This window comes from Petaurus breviceps, unplaced genomic scaffold (genome assembly GCF_028583685.1).
Source record: "Petaurus breviceps papuanus isolate PSGF00001 unplaced genomic scaffold, PetGlider_PUasm1.0 213, whole genome shotgun sequence".
NCBI classification, from domain to species: domain Eukaryota; kingdom Metazoa; phylum Chordata; class Mammalia; order Diprotodontia; family Petauridae; genus Petaurus; species Petaurus breviceps.
The window spans coordinates 3,656,928-3,672,117 of NW_027185860.1; the positions used below are offsets into that span (position 1 = coordinate 3,656,928).

The 15,190-nt window shown below is 40.7% G+C and overlaps 1 protein-coding gene across 1 annotated transcript in view; it reads right to left on the minus strand.

The window, feature by feature from the left end:
• GBE1 (1,4-alpha-glucan branching enzyme 1) overlaps positions 1 to 9,061 on the minus strand; it is a 272,631-nt gene extending 263,570 nt beyond the window's left edge. The window contains exon 1 of the mRNA XM_069093902.1: positions 8,847 to 9,061. Coding sequence (XP_068950003.1) covers positions 8,847 to 8,971 — 125 coding nt within the window. The 5' untranslated portion in view covers positions 8,972 to 9,061. The remainder of the gene's footprint in view (positions 1 to 8,846) is intronic.
• Positions 9,062 to 15,190: the final 6,129 nt, after the last annotated feature.

The window sequence follows — 15,190 nt, forward strand, 5'->3', positions numbered from 1 at the left end:
GAGTTAAAACTGAAGAAGTTTCAGGCTGGAAAATGAGCAATCAATAGGAAAAAAATTCTGACTATAGAAAGTTACAGTGGTGACAAGGAAGAACACATTCAGAAAAAGAAAACAAAATCAAAACTGCTAAATCCAAGGCCTCAAAGGAAAATAGGAACTGGCCATGGAAGAATTCAAAAAGTATTTTAAAAATCAAGTAAGAGAGGTTGAGGAACGATTGAGAATTAACCAATTTTAAAGTTCTATTCATTCTACTGCCACAATTTCCCTCATATATCCATCCCGTCTCTTCCACCCCCACTGCTACCACTTTATTATATCCCCATTAACTCCATCTTTTTTTTTTGTTTGCTTTTATTTTGAGCAGGAAGAATAGGGACATACAGGGTACCCCAGGTGAGAACACCCAATCAACAACTATCTTATAACCATATACATGCAGATAGATGCATAGGGCATAGGATAGTTTTTCCAGAGGGACTTCTCCCTTCCCTCCAGCATGAGCCTGGGGGAATGTTCCCAGAAGGTATGCAGACTTACCCAGCCCCTCAAGGCAAGCTTATTATCTACAGAGAGTTGCCTAGGATACTGGGTTGTGCCCAGGGTAACAGTCAATATATGTTCAAAGACCAGACAAACTCTAGCCAGTACCCCCAAGCTGCCACTTTGCCTAGACTATTATTATAACATCTTTAAAAGAAAAAAAGACCCCAACCCTCAAAGTCTACACATTGGCTGTAAAAAAAACATGTCTCATTCTACATTTCTAATGCATCAATAACTCTCTGACAAGAGGTGGGGAGCATTAAAAACTAGCAATTAAAAATAAAAAGCAGAGAAAGATGAAACTGCATATAATGAAAAGCAAACAGGCCAGTTTAGGTGGATCAGTAGAGTATATGAAGTTGGATGAATAATATATAATAAGCTTAGAAATGTAGGTGGGAGCCAGGTTGTGGGAAAAGTGTATTAAATTTCAAATTGAGAAGTTATATTTTTTTTCTAGAAATAATACAGAGCCACTGCAGTATAGTGACGTGGTGAGATCTGCACTTAAGAAATATCACTTTGACAGGTGCAAGGAGCATAGATTAGAGAGGTCTCAAGTAGAAATGAGGCAGAGACCAGTCATGAAGCTGTTTTGAGAATCCAGACAATAGATATCTTAGGAAGGCCTTAGCTAGGGGGGTGGTTATGTGAGTGGAGAAAAAGAAGGGACTGATACGAGAGGTATTATGCAAGAAGAATCTACAAGACTGGCAAATGACTGAACTGTGATGTGAGGTAAAATGAGGAAATAAAAAGAATTATGTTAACGGATTCTGGTGAAAAATTAAGTTCTGTTTTGGACCACGTTTAATTTGAGATGCTATAGGATAACCAAGTTGAAATGTTCAAGAGGACATCTGTGAGGTGGGATGGAGTATCAGCAATGAGATGAGAGCCTGATACATAGAACTGGGAATTATTGGCATACATATGATAATTAACCCCATAGGAACTGAACAAGGTACTGAATTAGATGTTGAAAAAGAGTCCCTCCTACCCCAAATTTGGCTCAAAGGAAGGAAAGAAATGAAAAAATGAAAGGCTTCACAGAATTAGAGTTGGAACATAGAGATCATCTGCCCAGCGGTGGGGAACCTTCGGCCTCAAGGCCACATGTGGCCTTCTAGGTCCTCAATCCACTTGGATTCAAAGGGCAGCACTGGAGGATCTAGAGGTCCACATATGGCCTCAAGGCCTTTGATCTGGCCTAACTTTATCATTTTACAGATGTGGAACTGATGACCGTGGAGCTTAAATGGAGCCCAAGGTTACACCCAGTCAGGATTCGGGTCCCTTTAACACCAAATATAGGCCCCTTTCAACTGCCCCATGCCAACCTTATCATGTAAGATGAGAATAAATCACTATAGAAATTCTGGCAAATACATTCCAAATATATATATATATATATATATAGTCTATGGTGTACTATTAGTTTTATCTATAGATGTTCCTGGTCTGGCCAAATGCTAGGCTTTCTGAAAGCTCATTTTCTCCTCCATTGCTTTTCACTATTTATGAGGCAAAGATGGCTTAGAATTATCTGTAATTCTTCTTCACGATATTCTGTAAATGAGTTTGTACTGTAAGCAAGTATACATAGCTACATGTTCCTCTCCTTGACCGGGAGATGAAGTGTTTACAGGCTAAGGAAGGTCTGGAACTCTTTGCAATTCTGGAGACCTAGTTAAAACTTTACTAAAAAAAAAAAACTCATAATCAAAGTCAAGCCTAAATTTTCCTCTTTCCAACTTCCACTCATCACTCCCAGTTCTGCCTTTTGAGGAGAAGCAGGACAAGTCTAAATACTCTCCTACATGGCAGCCCTTCAAAATATTTAAGAGATACCATCCCCCAAGTTTTCTCTTCTACACACTCAACATAGACTCATAGATCTGAAGCTGGAAAGAATCTAAGAGGTCACCTATCCAACCTCCTCATTTTACTTTTGAGGAAACTGAGGCCCAAGCCATTAATTTCCAGTCAGGATGTACTCCTTGTCAGTTCTTGACATGATCTTGCCTGAGACATCATGGGAGGAAAATCAATCAGATATGCTTGAACCAGACCTTACTCCACTGAGGCCCTGGGAGGCTAAGGGACCTATGCAACACTGTTGGTAATTGTCTGGTTCCCCCCCACTGGAACTCTGAGTAAGGCTTAAAATAACACTGGAGAAAACAGAGTTCTGTAAAGAACTTTTCTTTCTGAAAAATGAATTTTCCTTTGATGGACCTTAGGCAAGTCATTTTATCTCCCTGAGCCTAAGTTTTTCCAACTGCAAAATTACTGTTGGATTTAATGATCTCTAAGGTTTTTTCCAGATCTAAAATCCTGGGAGGACATTTCTCCAAAGTGGAGAATCTGAAAAAAAAGATTTTAGTAAAAAGGTGGGATTTGATCCCAGAAAACTGATCTCAGGTGTGCCTTTCCAACATACTTCCCTACTTAGTTGCTGATTCGCAAGATCTTAATAGACCTTCAACAATCTGGTTGTCTTCCCCTAAATAATCTTCAGAAAGGGATGAGTTTCTAGCTAGTAAGTATTTATTTTTCTCCTTGCCCCTCTCCTTTCTTAGATTTTTAGAGTCTCAAGTTTGCCCAGAAATGAATCTAATTATAAAACCATTCCTATAGAATTTCCAATCAAATCAACTAAAATCAAGATTTTTGTGAACTACAATTAAATGTTAGCATAATACTAAAATAATAATAAATAGAAATAAATAAATAATAATAAAAGCTTCAAATGGTGAAAAGAACACTAGTCTTAAAAGTCAGAATATCTGTAGTCCCAACTTCAGCACTTGCTAGTTATATACTTGTAAGTCACAAAGTCCCTGATGCTCCGTTTCTTCATCTCTTAAATCTGAAACACTAGCACTTGAGTTACCTACCTTTTAGGCTCATCATGCTGTGAGAAAAAGTATATGCAAAACACCATGTATACTTGTTAGTCCAAAAATTTTCTTATCTTCCTTTTCGAGGTTCATGTTCAACAGACTGTTTCTTCATCATACAGTGGAACCAGAACAGGATTTGGAATCATCTCCTAGCGATGCTGTACTACCTGTGTGATCCAAATCATTTAATCTTTATGCCCCTAAAATCAGAAGCGTGAAAAGTGAAGGAGTCTATTATGACCACAAAGGTCTCTTCCAAATTTCTACCTTGGATTTATTAACCTAGACATACTTTCTTGTCCCTTTTTCTCTTCCATACACCTCTCCTCTCCTCTCCACTCCAGACCCTTTCTGGAATCCTCCCTGGCTGGATTTTTTCAAGCTAGTAATTTCCAGTAATGATATATTCCTTGCCAGTTGTTGATATGATCTTTCCTGAGACATCATGGGAGGAAAATCAATTAGATATGCTTGAACAAGACCCTACCCCTTACTCCACTGAGGTGAGCTACCTTGATATAAGAATGATTTATAGTCCTACTAAAATAAGAAAAATGACAGTATTGCTGAGCTAGGTCCACATGACCCCTTTCCCATGGCCTCCAACTTCCTCACCCCATAGCATGGGGAACATAATACCTTAGAAGGCAGCAACCCCCCTGGTTGTATTTTTTTTTTTATTTTTTTATTTATAAAGCAATCGGGGTTAAGTAACTTGCTCAGGGTTACACAGCCAGTTATTTCTGGGTGTGGTGCTAAGTATCAGGATATGATCCAGGTCATCCCGACACTGGAGCTGCTTACTCGCTGAGCCACCTGGCCACCCCTAAGCAATTGGGGTTAAGTAACTTGCTCAAGGTTACACGGCCAGATGTTTCTGGGTGGGTGCTAAGTGTCTGAGCCCGGGATTCGATCTCCATGTCTTCTCAACACTGGAGCCGGTGCTCTTACTCCCTGTGCTACCTGGCCGCCCCTCCCCTTGATTGTATTTTTGATTACCCATCACCATCTGTCTTTGATTGTTCGGTCAACCTCCCCATTCTTGACTGCCCCTAACTATGCCTAAAGATCTCATGCCCTCCCATGTGTAAGTTAAAGCACAACTGTAACAAAGTTCTACTACTTTTAGTATCCCTGGACAGCTAGCCTCTTCTGTAAAAGCCTAAGTTTCCAAAAGCAGTTCCAATGAACCAGGACAAAAATTTAAGATAACATTTTATTCAGCAGATTTGGTTTTGAATGAATTTTGAAAATGGTTATTTTCAAAAACTGAATCCAACCTAAAATAGAAGTTTTGTACCCAATGAGACTATAAAAACAAGTATGTAACATACTTGTCCAAAAGCAGAATTCCAAGGTAACAACACTAATTTGACTTTGTCCATTTTTTTTCTTTTTAATCACATTGTGTAATAGATTTCCTACAGACTCAGAGGGACTGAATTTGGCAGTTTCCATTTCCAAAAAAAACTATGTTAAATTGAATATAATATCTACCATATTCACAGAGAATGAATGGGATATTTCAAAATGACAATGTTCTCTTTCTGCCCAAGGTAGTACTTACTCCATTTTCTTCCTATTTGCCAAATTCTCAGTTCTAAAAATAAAGATGAATTGCTTGCCATGTATTTCCAGAGTTTTAAAGTTAGAAAGGCTCTCTAATTATGACAGAAAGCAAGCTTAAAAGGTTCTACAATTTATTGAACTCTTCTAAACAGCAGGAATGAAAGACATGAAATTCAATTTCACCACATTTTGAAAAGCTACTAGAGGTACTACCAAAGATGTTTAACAAATTTTTAAAGTAGTTCTTTATGTGTGAGACTTTTGTTAGGCACTAGGAAATACAGACCAATACAAAAATGTCTTTACTTTAAAGATTTTGAGTATGACTGTGAGGAAGAGAGATAAGAAATGAGCTGAAACAGATGTAAATGAGCTGGGGATGATTACCAATACTTGGGGGAATTTTTGTTTTTGCTTTCCCACAAAACTGTTACTCCTAGCAAATGCAAGCAGATACCCAAGTTCTAATTACACAATAGCTAATTCATTTAAGACATTGAATTCATTTGTTATGAAAAAATTATGCAACCATTCCGACTGGGTCCCCTACAAATTGATGTTACACAACCTCAGCTGGGCCTCCAATACTGCTTGGTAATGCTTCTATACCTCCTTTATCCTACTTTCCATGGCAACTCTTGCAAAAACCAAAAACAGAAGAGAATCTCTGCTGAAACTTCCCATGACACCTTACCCCACCCCTTCTCTCAACTAAGAACCTTGCCTCATTAGTTTATTGAAAAAATTGAGGGCATTCACAATATGCTGCCTCTTCTTCCTCTCCCATTACTTAAGTGACTTCTGCCACTTATCTCCTCCCTTCACCCATCATCACTTAATGAGATCGCCTTACTCCTTACTAAGGGAAGACCTTTTACTGATTCAAGTGATCCCATTCCATCCCATTTCCTCCAACAGACTGCCCCCACTCTTTCCTCCATTCTAATGGCTCATTTCCTTCTGCCTACAAATATGCCCATGTCTCCCCCATCCTGAAAAACACCCCACTTGATCCTTTCATATTTGATAACTATTGTCCTATCTCTCTGCTGCCCTTGGGAGCCAAACTCCTCAATAAGTCCATCTACATTAAGTGTGTCCACTTTTCTTTCATCTCAAGGAGTTCTTAACCCCTTACAAAGCAGCTCCCAACCTTATCATTCCACTGAATGCCTTCTCCAAAATTAGTTTTAGTTTATCTGGTGCTTTCCCTATCTTCCTTCTCTGTGACTTCTCTACAGCCTTTGACACTTGATCACACTCTCATTCTTGATATCGACTTTCCAGTTTTTTAGGACACTACTCTCTCTTCTGGTTCTCCTCCTGACTACTCCCCTTTAGTCTCTTTTGCTGGATCCTCTTCCAGATCATGCCCTCTAACTGTAAGTGTCCAGAAGGGTTCTTTGTTGGGTCCTCTTCTCTTCTCTCCCAAAACAACTTCACTCGGTAACCTCATCAGCTTCTGTGGATATAAATAATTACCATCTCTATGCTGAAGATTCTCAAATCTCTCTATTCTGCCCCAACTCTCTAATGATCACCAACTTCATGTCTCCAACTGCCATTCAGACATTTCAAACCAGATTCTTACAACTCTGTATGTCTGAAAGGGATTCATTATCTTCCTTCCAAATTGCCCCCTCACCTTTCCTATTATTATAGAAGGCAAAAACAGCCTCCAGGTTCCTCAGGCTCACAATGCAGGAGTCATCCTGCACCACTCACTCTCTCTTACCCTCCATATGCAATGTGTTGCCAAGGCCTGCTAATTTCATGTTTGCAACATCTCTTATATATACATCTCCTTTCCTCCTGACACTGCCACTACTTTAAGTGCTGGCCCTCATTTCCTCATGCCTTGATTATTGCAATACCCTGCTTCAAGTCTCTCTGTACTCTCCATTCAACCACTAAAGTGATTTTCCTAAAACACAGATCTGATCATTTCACCCCATTCCACTCCCCACCCCCACTCAATAAACTCAAGTGGCTCCCAGTTTGATCAAATACAAAATGCTCTATTTGGCATTCAAAGCTCTTCACCCCCTAGGCCCAGACCCTATCCCCTTACCTCTCCAGTGTTCTTACACTTTAGTCCCTGATACATACTCTTCGTTCCAGTGACAATGGACTCCTGGTTGTTCCACAAACAAGACACTCCTCCCATCTCTCTACTTCAGGCATTTTCTCTCGCCTGTTGCCTGGAACCCTCTCCCCCCCTTCATTTCCCATTTAACTTAAAAGAGTCCAAACTAAATAATTCCATCTTTGTCTTCACTCTATTATTTCCTATTTATTAAACATATATATTATACTAATAATGTGTGATGTATGTAGGTATATATATGTGTGTGTATGTATATATATATATATGTGTGTGTGTGTGTGTGTATGTGTGTATATATGAAGAGAGAGTGGTCCGTAGATATTTGTTTGCATGTTGTCTTGCCCATTAAACTGTAAGCTCTTGGAGGGCTGGGACTATTTTTTGCCTCTTTTTCTATGTCCAGAACTGTCAGGAACATCATAAATACTTACTGATAAGGATCATGAAATCATAGATTCAAAGCTATAAGGGGCCTTAGATGCCATCAAGTGCAACTCTCCAATTTTATAGATGAAGCTGAGGCCTATGGAGGTCAAGTAACTGGTTCAGCATCACACAATTAGTATCTGAGGCAAAATGTCAATCCAGGTCCTTCCTGAGGACTCCCAAGTCCAGCGCCCTATCCAATAAATCACACTACCCACTCAAGACTAGAAATATTCCAATGGATTATTGGCCCTCAATAGGGCCAATTCCTAACTCGAGTCACATTCCAGGAGTCAGTTAGATCACTGACTTTTAAGATGTCTTGTAGCTTTCAATCTACGATCCTATAGATCCTTACCATCAATCTATCAACACTTTGAGACATTACAGTAGGAAACTCAGAAAACACCAAACCCAAACAGTTTAACCACCAGCATTAAGACAGAAGCCCCATGAATCAACCCAATAAAAGTTTAATTACAACTTAATTTTTAGATTCACCTAGTTTAACTTTCCTACAGGGTTCTCGGCCTAAAGGGATCACTTTATTTATACCCTGAGCATTTATGTGGAGGAAGAGGGGTATTTGCTCAATGACGGTGCTTCGATTTTTTTCACTCGTTTCAAACAACAGAACAATCTTTCAATGAGTCTCCCTCGAGCAATAAAGAGAAGGAAGGCATGGGACTGGTAGCGCTCGGATGTGTCTGAATTCAAATGCGCACAAATATTAAGGATTAAAGCAAGAAATGAGCCCTTAACAAGAATGGTACGTCTGCTTTTGCATGAAGAGCCGTCCAAAGATTTCCTAGGAGTTGAGTCCAGTAAGCAGCATCAGGAGCGCGTCCCGCACAAGCACAGGCAGCACGTCCCGCATAGGCAGCACGTCCCGCACAGGCAGCACGTCCCGCACAGGCACAAGCCGCGCGTGCTGCAGCCGCACCTGAGCTAGTTCAGCAGAAGTGGGCAGGGGAATGTTCTGCGGTCTGCCCGGGAGCCGCACGGAAAGTGTACAGAACACTGGGATCCAGGCAGCAACAAGACACTCCCCGAAGCAGGGGGCCAAGGGCAGGCTCGGGCGCCACGCGCCGCACGCACACCCGCGGCGCCCACGCCCACAGGAAGGACGAGTCACGCGCCGTCTGGCCCCTGGGCTGGCCGTGCCAGCGCTCCGGCCCCGGCCCCGGGGCGGACATCCCGATACCCCCTCCCACACTCCCAGGGGAGGCGAGGAAGGAAAGCGGAAGGGGGGAGGGAGCGCCCGCGTGGGAGAGGGGGCGCCGGGGCGGTACCTCCGCTGGAAGTCCCCGGCGTAGGGCTTCAGATAGGGGTCAATCTCCAGGAGACGGGACAGCCCGGGAACGTCGGCCAAGGCGGCCGCCAACGCCGCCTCCGCGCCTCCCGCCGGAGCCGCCATCTTCCCGCGCAGCCCCGAGCAGCCGAGGCCCGAGAGCGTCGAGCAGAGCCGGGGAGGGAGGAGTCAGAGGAGGAAGCCCTTCTGGGGCCGGAGCCCCGACCTCGGCTCTTTATACGCGGTGCCACGGGCCGCTGACCCGCCCCTTTCCCTCCTCCTCTCCCCTCCCCCCCAGAGTGACCCGGGGGCGGCGGCCACGCGCGCCCCTGGACCGGGCTGTGCCCGCGGCGGGGCCGGGGCACCCCAAAGCCTGTTCCGTGTGCTGCCTGCGCTTTGAAGACCCCTTGCTTAGCGCCCCTTTGGTGCTGCAGACCTGGAAAAAAAAGTCTTTGGAGATGACCTAGTGGCTTTTAAAAATCCCTGGATTTTAAACCTGCGAGATCTTAGACTGTAAGGTAAAATGAGATTAGGGGACAAGTAACTGAACAAATACCCCAGACAGAAATGCTCTCCAGATGTGGGGGGTTTTAAACAGCCCTCTTCTCTCCAAAAATGTCTTAAACAAGACTTTCTTGTAGTTTCGATAGAAATGCCAACAAGTTTCTCAGCATACTGACCACCTGAATAGAAAAACAATCAGTCTTGTCATGTCGGCCAAGTAAAATCACATGGACAAAAAAAATGTTTACCGATGGACTTAGGGAATATTTCTTGATGGCTTTGAATTTCAGAATATAGGTATTGTTCTCTGTAATCCTAAGAACTAAATGGAAATTGCTATATCAGTCATTTTTTGGTTCCTTTGTGACTAGCTGTGTGACTTCACACAAAGCACTTTAAATCTTCGGTTTCATCTCTACTATAATATAACCTCGGTTGGTATCTTGCTTGTGCGAATACCTAACTACTCCGTAGTGGAAAGGATGTTTAACTTAGACCAGGGTATATATACATCAGTTTGATTCCCACCCTGATACATTGTAACTGTGTGACCCTGAGCAGTTTCCTCGTCCATAAAGAAGAATACTGGCAACTGGTAATCTATATAAGTTGTAAATGGTCTGATTGTTTAATAAATGTCGGCTAGTTTACCTGCAGCACTTGGAGCAATTCATTTCACCCCAGGTTCCTCACCTGTAAAATGATCTCTAAGACATCTTACAAATCTAAAGTCCAATGACCTTAAAAATAAGATGGTTAGCTTAGGTAGGTAACCACCTATACCTTTCCTAGTCATAAAAAATTATAAAAAGTTATGATATTTCAGGAAATAATTCAGGACCCTTCCTTTAAATTTTTCTTTTGACTTTTTGCTCGGTGTGGAAAATGGAGGACATAATCAACCGCAGCGAAAGAATTTGTCAATTGGTTAGCCTGAGAGTTTGTAGAGCAATACAGTTTTTCCTCCCAACTTACTTTTGTCTCTCCATCCCTGCTACTCAGGCCCCTACAGAATAAGGAAACAATTAGAAAAAAAGAAAAGGGATCTTGGCAAAATGAAAAGATCACTGGATTTAGGATCAGAGGACATGAGTTAAAATCCTGCTTCTAACACCCTGGACCTCGGTTTCCTCAGCTGTAAAGTTTGGAAATTGAGAGTTATGACTAGATGATGTCTAATGGGTCTTCCATCTCTAAGTCTTTGATGCTATGAATATCCCTGGATCTCTCGATGGGCACATCTCTGGTGACTTTCCTTTCTAGAAATGCTACCTCACAGTGCTGAAAGTGGAATTTATCCTCATATATTTCTGGAACCTGCTATAATGTCCTCCCTTAATGTCTGTCATCTCTAGCCAACATTTACTCATTCATTCATTGCTCCCTAGAGGACTACATTGTGTGCTTATCCTATACAAGATGCTGTAAAGTTTACAAAAGAAGAAAAAGTCAATCAAAGAACTTAGTCTCATTGGGGATATAAGAATAACATGTTAATTTTTTTTTAAGAATTTATGAAAGTTTGCCAGCAAGGTCCAGCAAGATGGCTGAATAAGTTGTCATAACTAAGCCTAGCTCTCCTTTCACAACCTCAAAAAAAAAAAACAGTAGTGTCAAGTAAAACAGCCAAAAAAGGAGAAAAGGAAAAATATAAATAAAAAAGACTGAAGAAACATTAAGCAAAAAAGGCCAAACTCCCCTAATACAGAAAGAACTGCAACATCAATTAGACTAATATGTGTGTGATATACATACAGAACTCTTTGTAAAAATATTTAAATAAATGTGTATATGATCAAATCCCAGTTCTGCTACTACGTGTGAGCAGGGGAAAGTCAATTAACGTCATTGGGCCCCAGTTGCTTCATTTAAAAAAAATGAAGTGGTTAGATCAGATGACCTCTTCCAGCTTTAGATCTATGATCATTTTTTTTTTTACCATTTTAAATATGCCTAGAACTGCAGAGTCTTTTAGAAAGTGCTATATTTTGCAAATTTTTCATCTATTGATATAATAATGCTTTTTTTTACTTTCCAATGTCATTGTTAATTTTCCCTAATGTTGAAGCAGTCTTTCATTTCTAGTATAAATCTAATGTGTGAAAATGGATAAAATTTTAGCTATATTGTGAAGGGCCTTTTTATCTTTATTTAAATTTGTTCCCATCAATATTCAGTGGAATATAGCTCCATTTCTTAAGTAGTGATGGGGGAAGGATTTGGCACAATAGAGGGAGCACGGGATCAAGTTAGAGGATCTGAATTATATCTCACATCACAATATGTATATGATCTTCAGCAAGTTATTTACTCTTTCTGGTCCTCAATTTCCTTTTCTGTAAAATGAGGGGATCGGACAAAATGCCTTCCATTTCTAGACCTATGAACTTGTGATCATTATCTGCTTTATTATTCTTTGATTTGAATCAAGAATATATTAGTCTCATAAATGGAATTTTGGAGAATGCCTTTTTTCTCTGTTATTAAAAACAATTTGTGTAGCATAGAGACTAGGGTTCTTTTGTAAAGATTTTTGTTAGTCAATCAAACATTTATGAAGTACCTACACTCTGGCAGGTACTGATAAGCACTAGGGATACAAAGAAACATAAGAGAGAACCTGTTCTTGAGGAGTTCACAGTCTAATGGGGGTGGGGAACAACATGAAAATAATTGTGTACAAAGATATGTACAGGATAAGTTGCAGCTAACCAGCAAAGAGAAAGAACTAACATTAAGGGGGATCTAGAGAGACATCTTATAGGAGGAGGTAGGATTTTGGCTGGGATTTGAAGGAAGCCAGGAGGAAAATGAGAATGGAGAGAATTCTATTTATTGAGACAGCCAGTGAAAATGTCCAGAGCAGGGGTGGGGAACCTGCAGCCTGAAGGCCACATATAGGTCCTCAGGTGTGGCCCTTTGACTAAATCCAAATTTTACAGAACAAATCTCTTTAATAAAAGGATATGTTCTGTAAAATTTGGAGTCATTCAAAAGGCCACACACAAGGACCTTGAAGGCCGCATGTGGCCTGGAGGCCTCAGGTTCCCCACCCCTGGTCCAGAATCTGAAGATGGATTGCTTTTTTCAAGGAACAACAAAGAGGTCCCTGTCCTTCCATCATAGAGTACATTGGAGGTGAGGGGGAAGGGAGAGGAAATAGAAAGCATAAGAAGGCTGGAAAGTTAAGAAAGGACTAGGGAATCACTAGAGTTTATTAGGGGTAGCTACATGGTAGAGTAGAGTGGTGGGTCAGAGTTAGGAAAACTCATTTTCTTGAGTTCGAATCAGGTGTCAGACACACTACCTGTGTGATCCTGAGCAAGTCACTTAACTCTGATGCCTCAGTTTCCTTATCTGTAAAATGAGTTGGAGAAGGAAGTGGAAAAAACATTCCACTATCTTTGCCAAGAAAACCCCAAATGGGGCCCAGAAGAGTCAGACATGACTGAAAAAACATGACTCAACAACTACAACAAAAGTTCATTTAGAGCCTGAGCACAAGAACCCAAGCACCACATCAGTACTGCTGCTAGGAGATTTGCAGGGAGTGAGGGCAGGAAAAGAAAGGGAAAGGTTCTTATTCTTCCCCCCAAGACTGCATTCTTGTTTGTCTCCTCATTTAGGCTGTGAACTCCTGGACAGTATGATCTGTTGTATTTTTTTTTTTTTGTTTTCTGTTTCTTTGTATTTTCAGTGTTTAGCATATAATAAGTACTTAATAAATGTTTTTTTTATTAAGTGATATAATTATTTTTTTCTATGATTTGTTCTTTGACCTGCTTATTATTTATGCATTACTTAAACTATATTTCCTTTACTGATTATGATTTTTATTTATGGACATTTTATTTGTAGGACATTATTTAATATTTGTGCATGTCCATTTTTATTCATGCTTTCTAAATCCTATTGGATCTATATGCACATGATCAATTTTTGTAAAGTTAACTTGGGATGCTGAGAAATTGCCATAACACTTTGGTAAGATAACTCAATATGCTAAGCTCTCTAGTGATACTTTTAATTCTCTAAGGATTCAGGTTTCTCTACATTTCTTTTAATATATGAAACAAGATCAGTGTTAAAGAGTCATTCTTTTTTTTATCTCAAGTAACCTCCCATCTGTCAAAACTAGCCATTTTTATACCTCACTTCTGTAATGTAATGCCAAGGAAAGGCAACTTCCCAAGGTTCAGAATACCAGCATAGATGCTCTCCATTTTATTCAGTGACAAACCAAGAACAGAGAAGATCAAAACATGACATCATTCCAAATACAGCATTTACTAAGGGTGATTAAATAATCTCCAAGTACTACCCCACCCCAGAACCTTACATTCATTCAATCAATTACAAAGTCCCTGTTCTAAATACTACTCCACCCCTAGGCTGTACCTTCATTTAGTCCACCACAAAGCCCCTCTTCTCAAATGGAGATTAGTTTCCAATCTAAGTAAAGTACATTCATTTGTTCAACCATAGAACACATAAAGGTCAAAAGTTCCCCACCCCTGGATCACAATTGAATCTACCCCAGAGTTACATCAAGTTTAAGCACAGCACTTAATACCCAAATGGAGGTCTTTTCTTCATCTTGACAGGAGGCAAGTTCTCAACAATCTTAGTTCTTGGGGTGACAAGACTTAGCAAGGCCACAAGATACATTGCCAGTCTCTTCATTAATTCATCCTCTGTCTGCAGAACAGTCCTAGAACCCCTGAAAACATTAGCAAAACCCTCTCCCAAGATTTCTGTAAACATTCAACAAGAAAATCCTTCTTCTGGGCTTCTGAACCAACAGAAAGGTTCCCAGACCCCTGCAACAACAGCACTGCCCTTCACCAGTGGACAGTATTCACTCTCTGTCTGCAGGACAGTCTTAGTAGCTCTGAACCAACAGAAAGGTTCACAGACCCCTGCAACAACAGCACTGTCCTTCACCAGTGGACAGTATTCACTCTCTGTCTGCAGGACAGTCTCAGGAGCTCTTAACCAGCAGCCAGGTTCCAGGACTTCTTCAACAACAGGACTGTCTTTCACCAGTAGACAAATCTGGCAAAACAACATCAAAACAGACAGACAAAGTACCAGCAAAACAGCCATGTCTCCTCAGTCCTCGGCAGCTCTGGGTGGCAGCTCTCAAAAGTCCTGGGCAGTTCGAGGTGGCCCTCAGCAATGCTCTCAGTCTCTCTCTGCCTCCACGAGGGTGCTGCTTCCAAAAAGTTCTTCTGCCTCTCTCTTGTGTCTCTCCAAATCTACGTCACCAGCTCCTCCCAGTTCAGGACTATCTTTTCACATCAACAAGTCCATCCCACAGGTGGGATTAACAAGCTCTGGGTTTAAACACAATCAATTTGAAAACCAAGCCAATACAGGGGAATCTTTATATTCCATTACTATCACAACTTCAAGGAGTGGTACACCTGTCAACTCAGCAAAGTACCCTGATCACCCAACTTCCTTATGGTACTAAAGCTCTGCAATGTTCTTAAATCTTACTTTGTATATCTATTATTGAGATATTAGCATACCTAATAATCTTTTTTTTCTGCTTTACTAGACCTCTAGATCCCATTCTAGCTTTCGATATGTTATTTTTAGCCAGTGTTTAGATTAGCATTTGCTCTTGGTTAGACCCCCTTTTCACTTTTCATATCCTATATTTCTATTTTATTGTTTCTGCTTATATTAGTCCTCAATATAGGAATATACCTTAAACCCCACATAGATTCCAAAATTTGATAACTCTGTAGAACTTTTACCAGACATTTCTGTACCTTCCAGTGCTTTCATAGTTATAACTAAAGCAGTAGCCTTCAATACTTGTCTGGCAGGTTA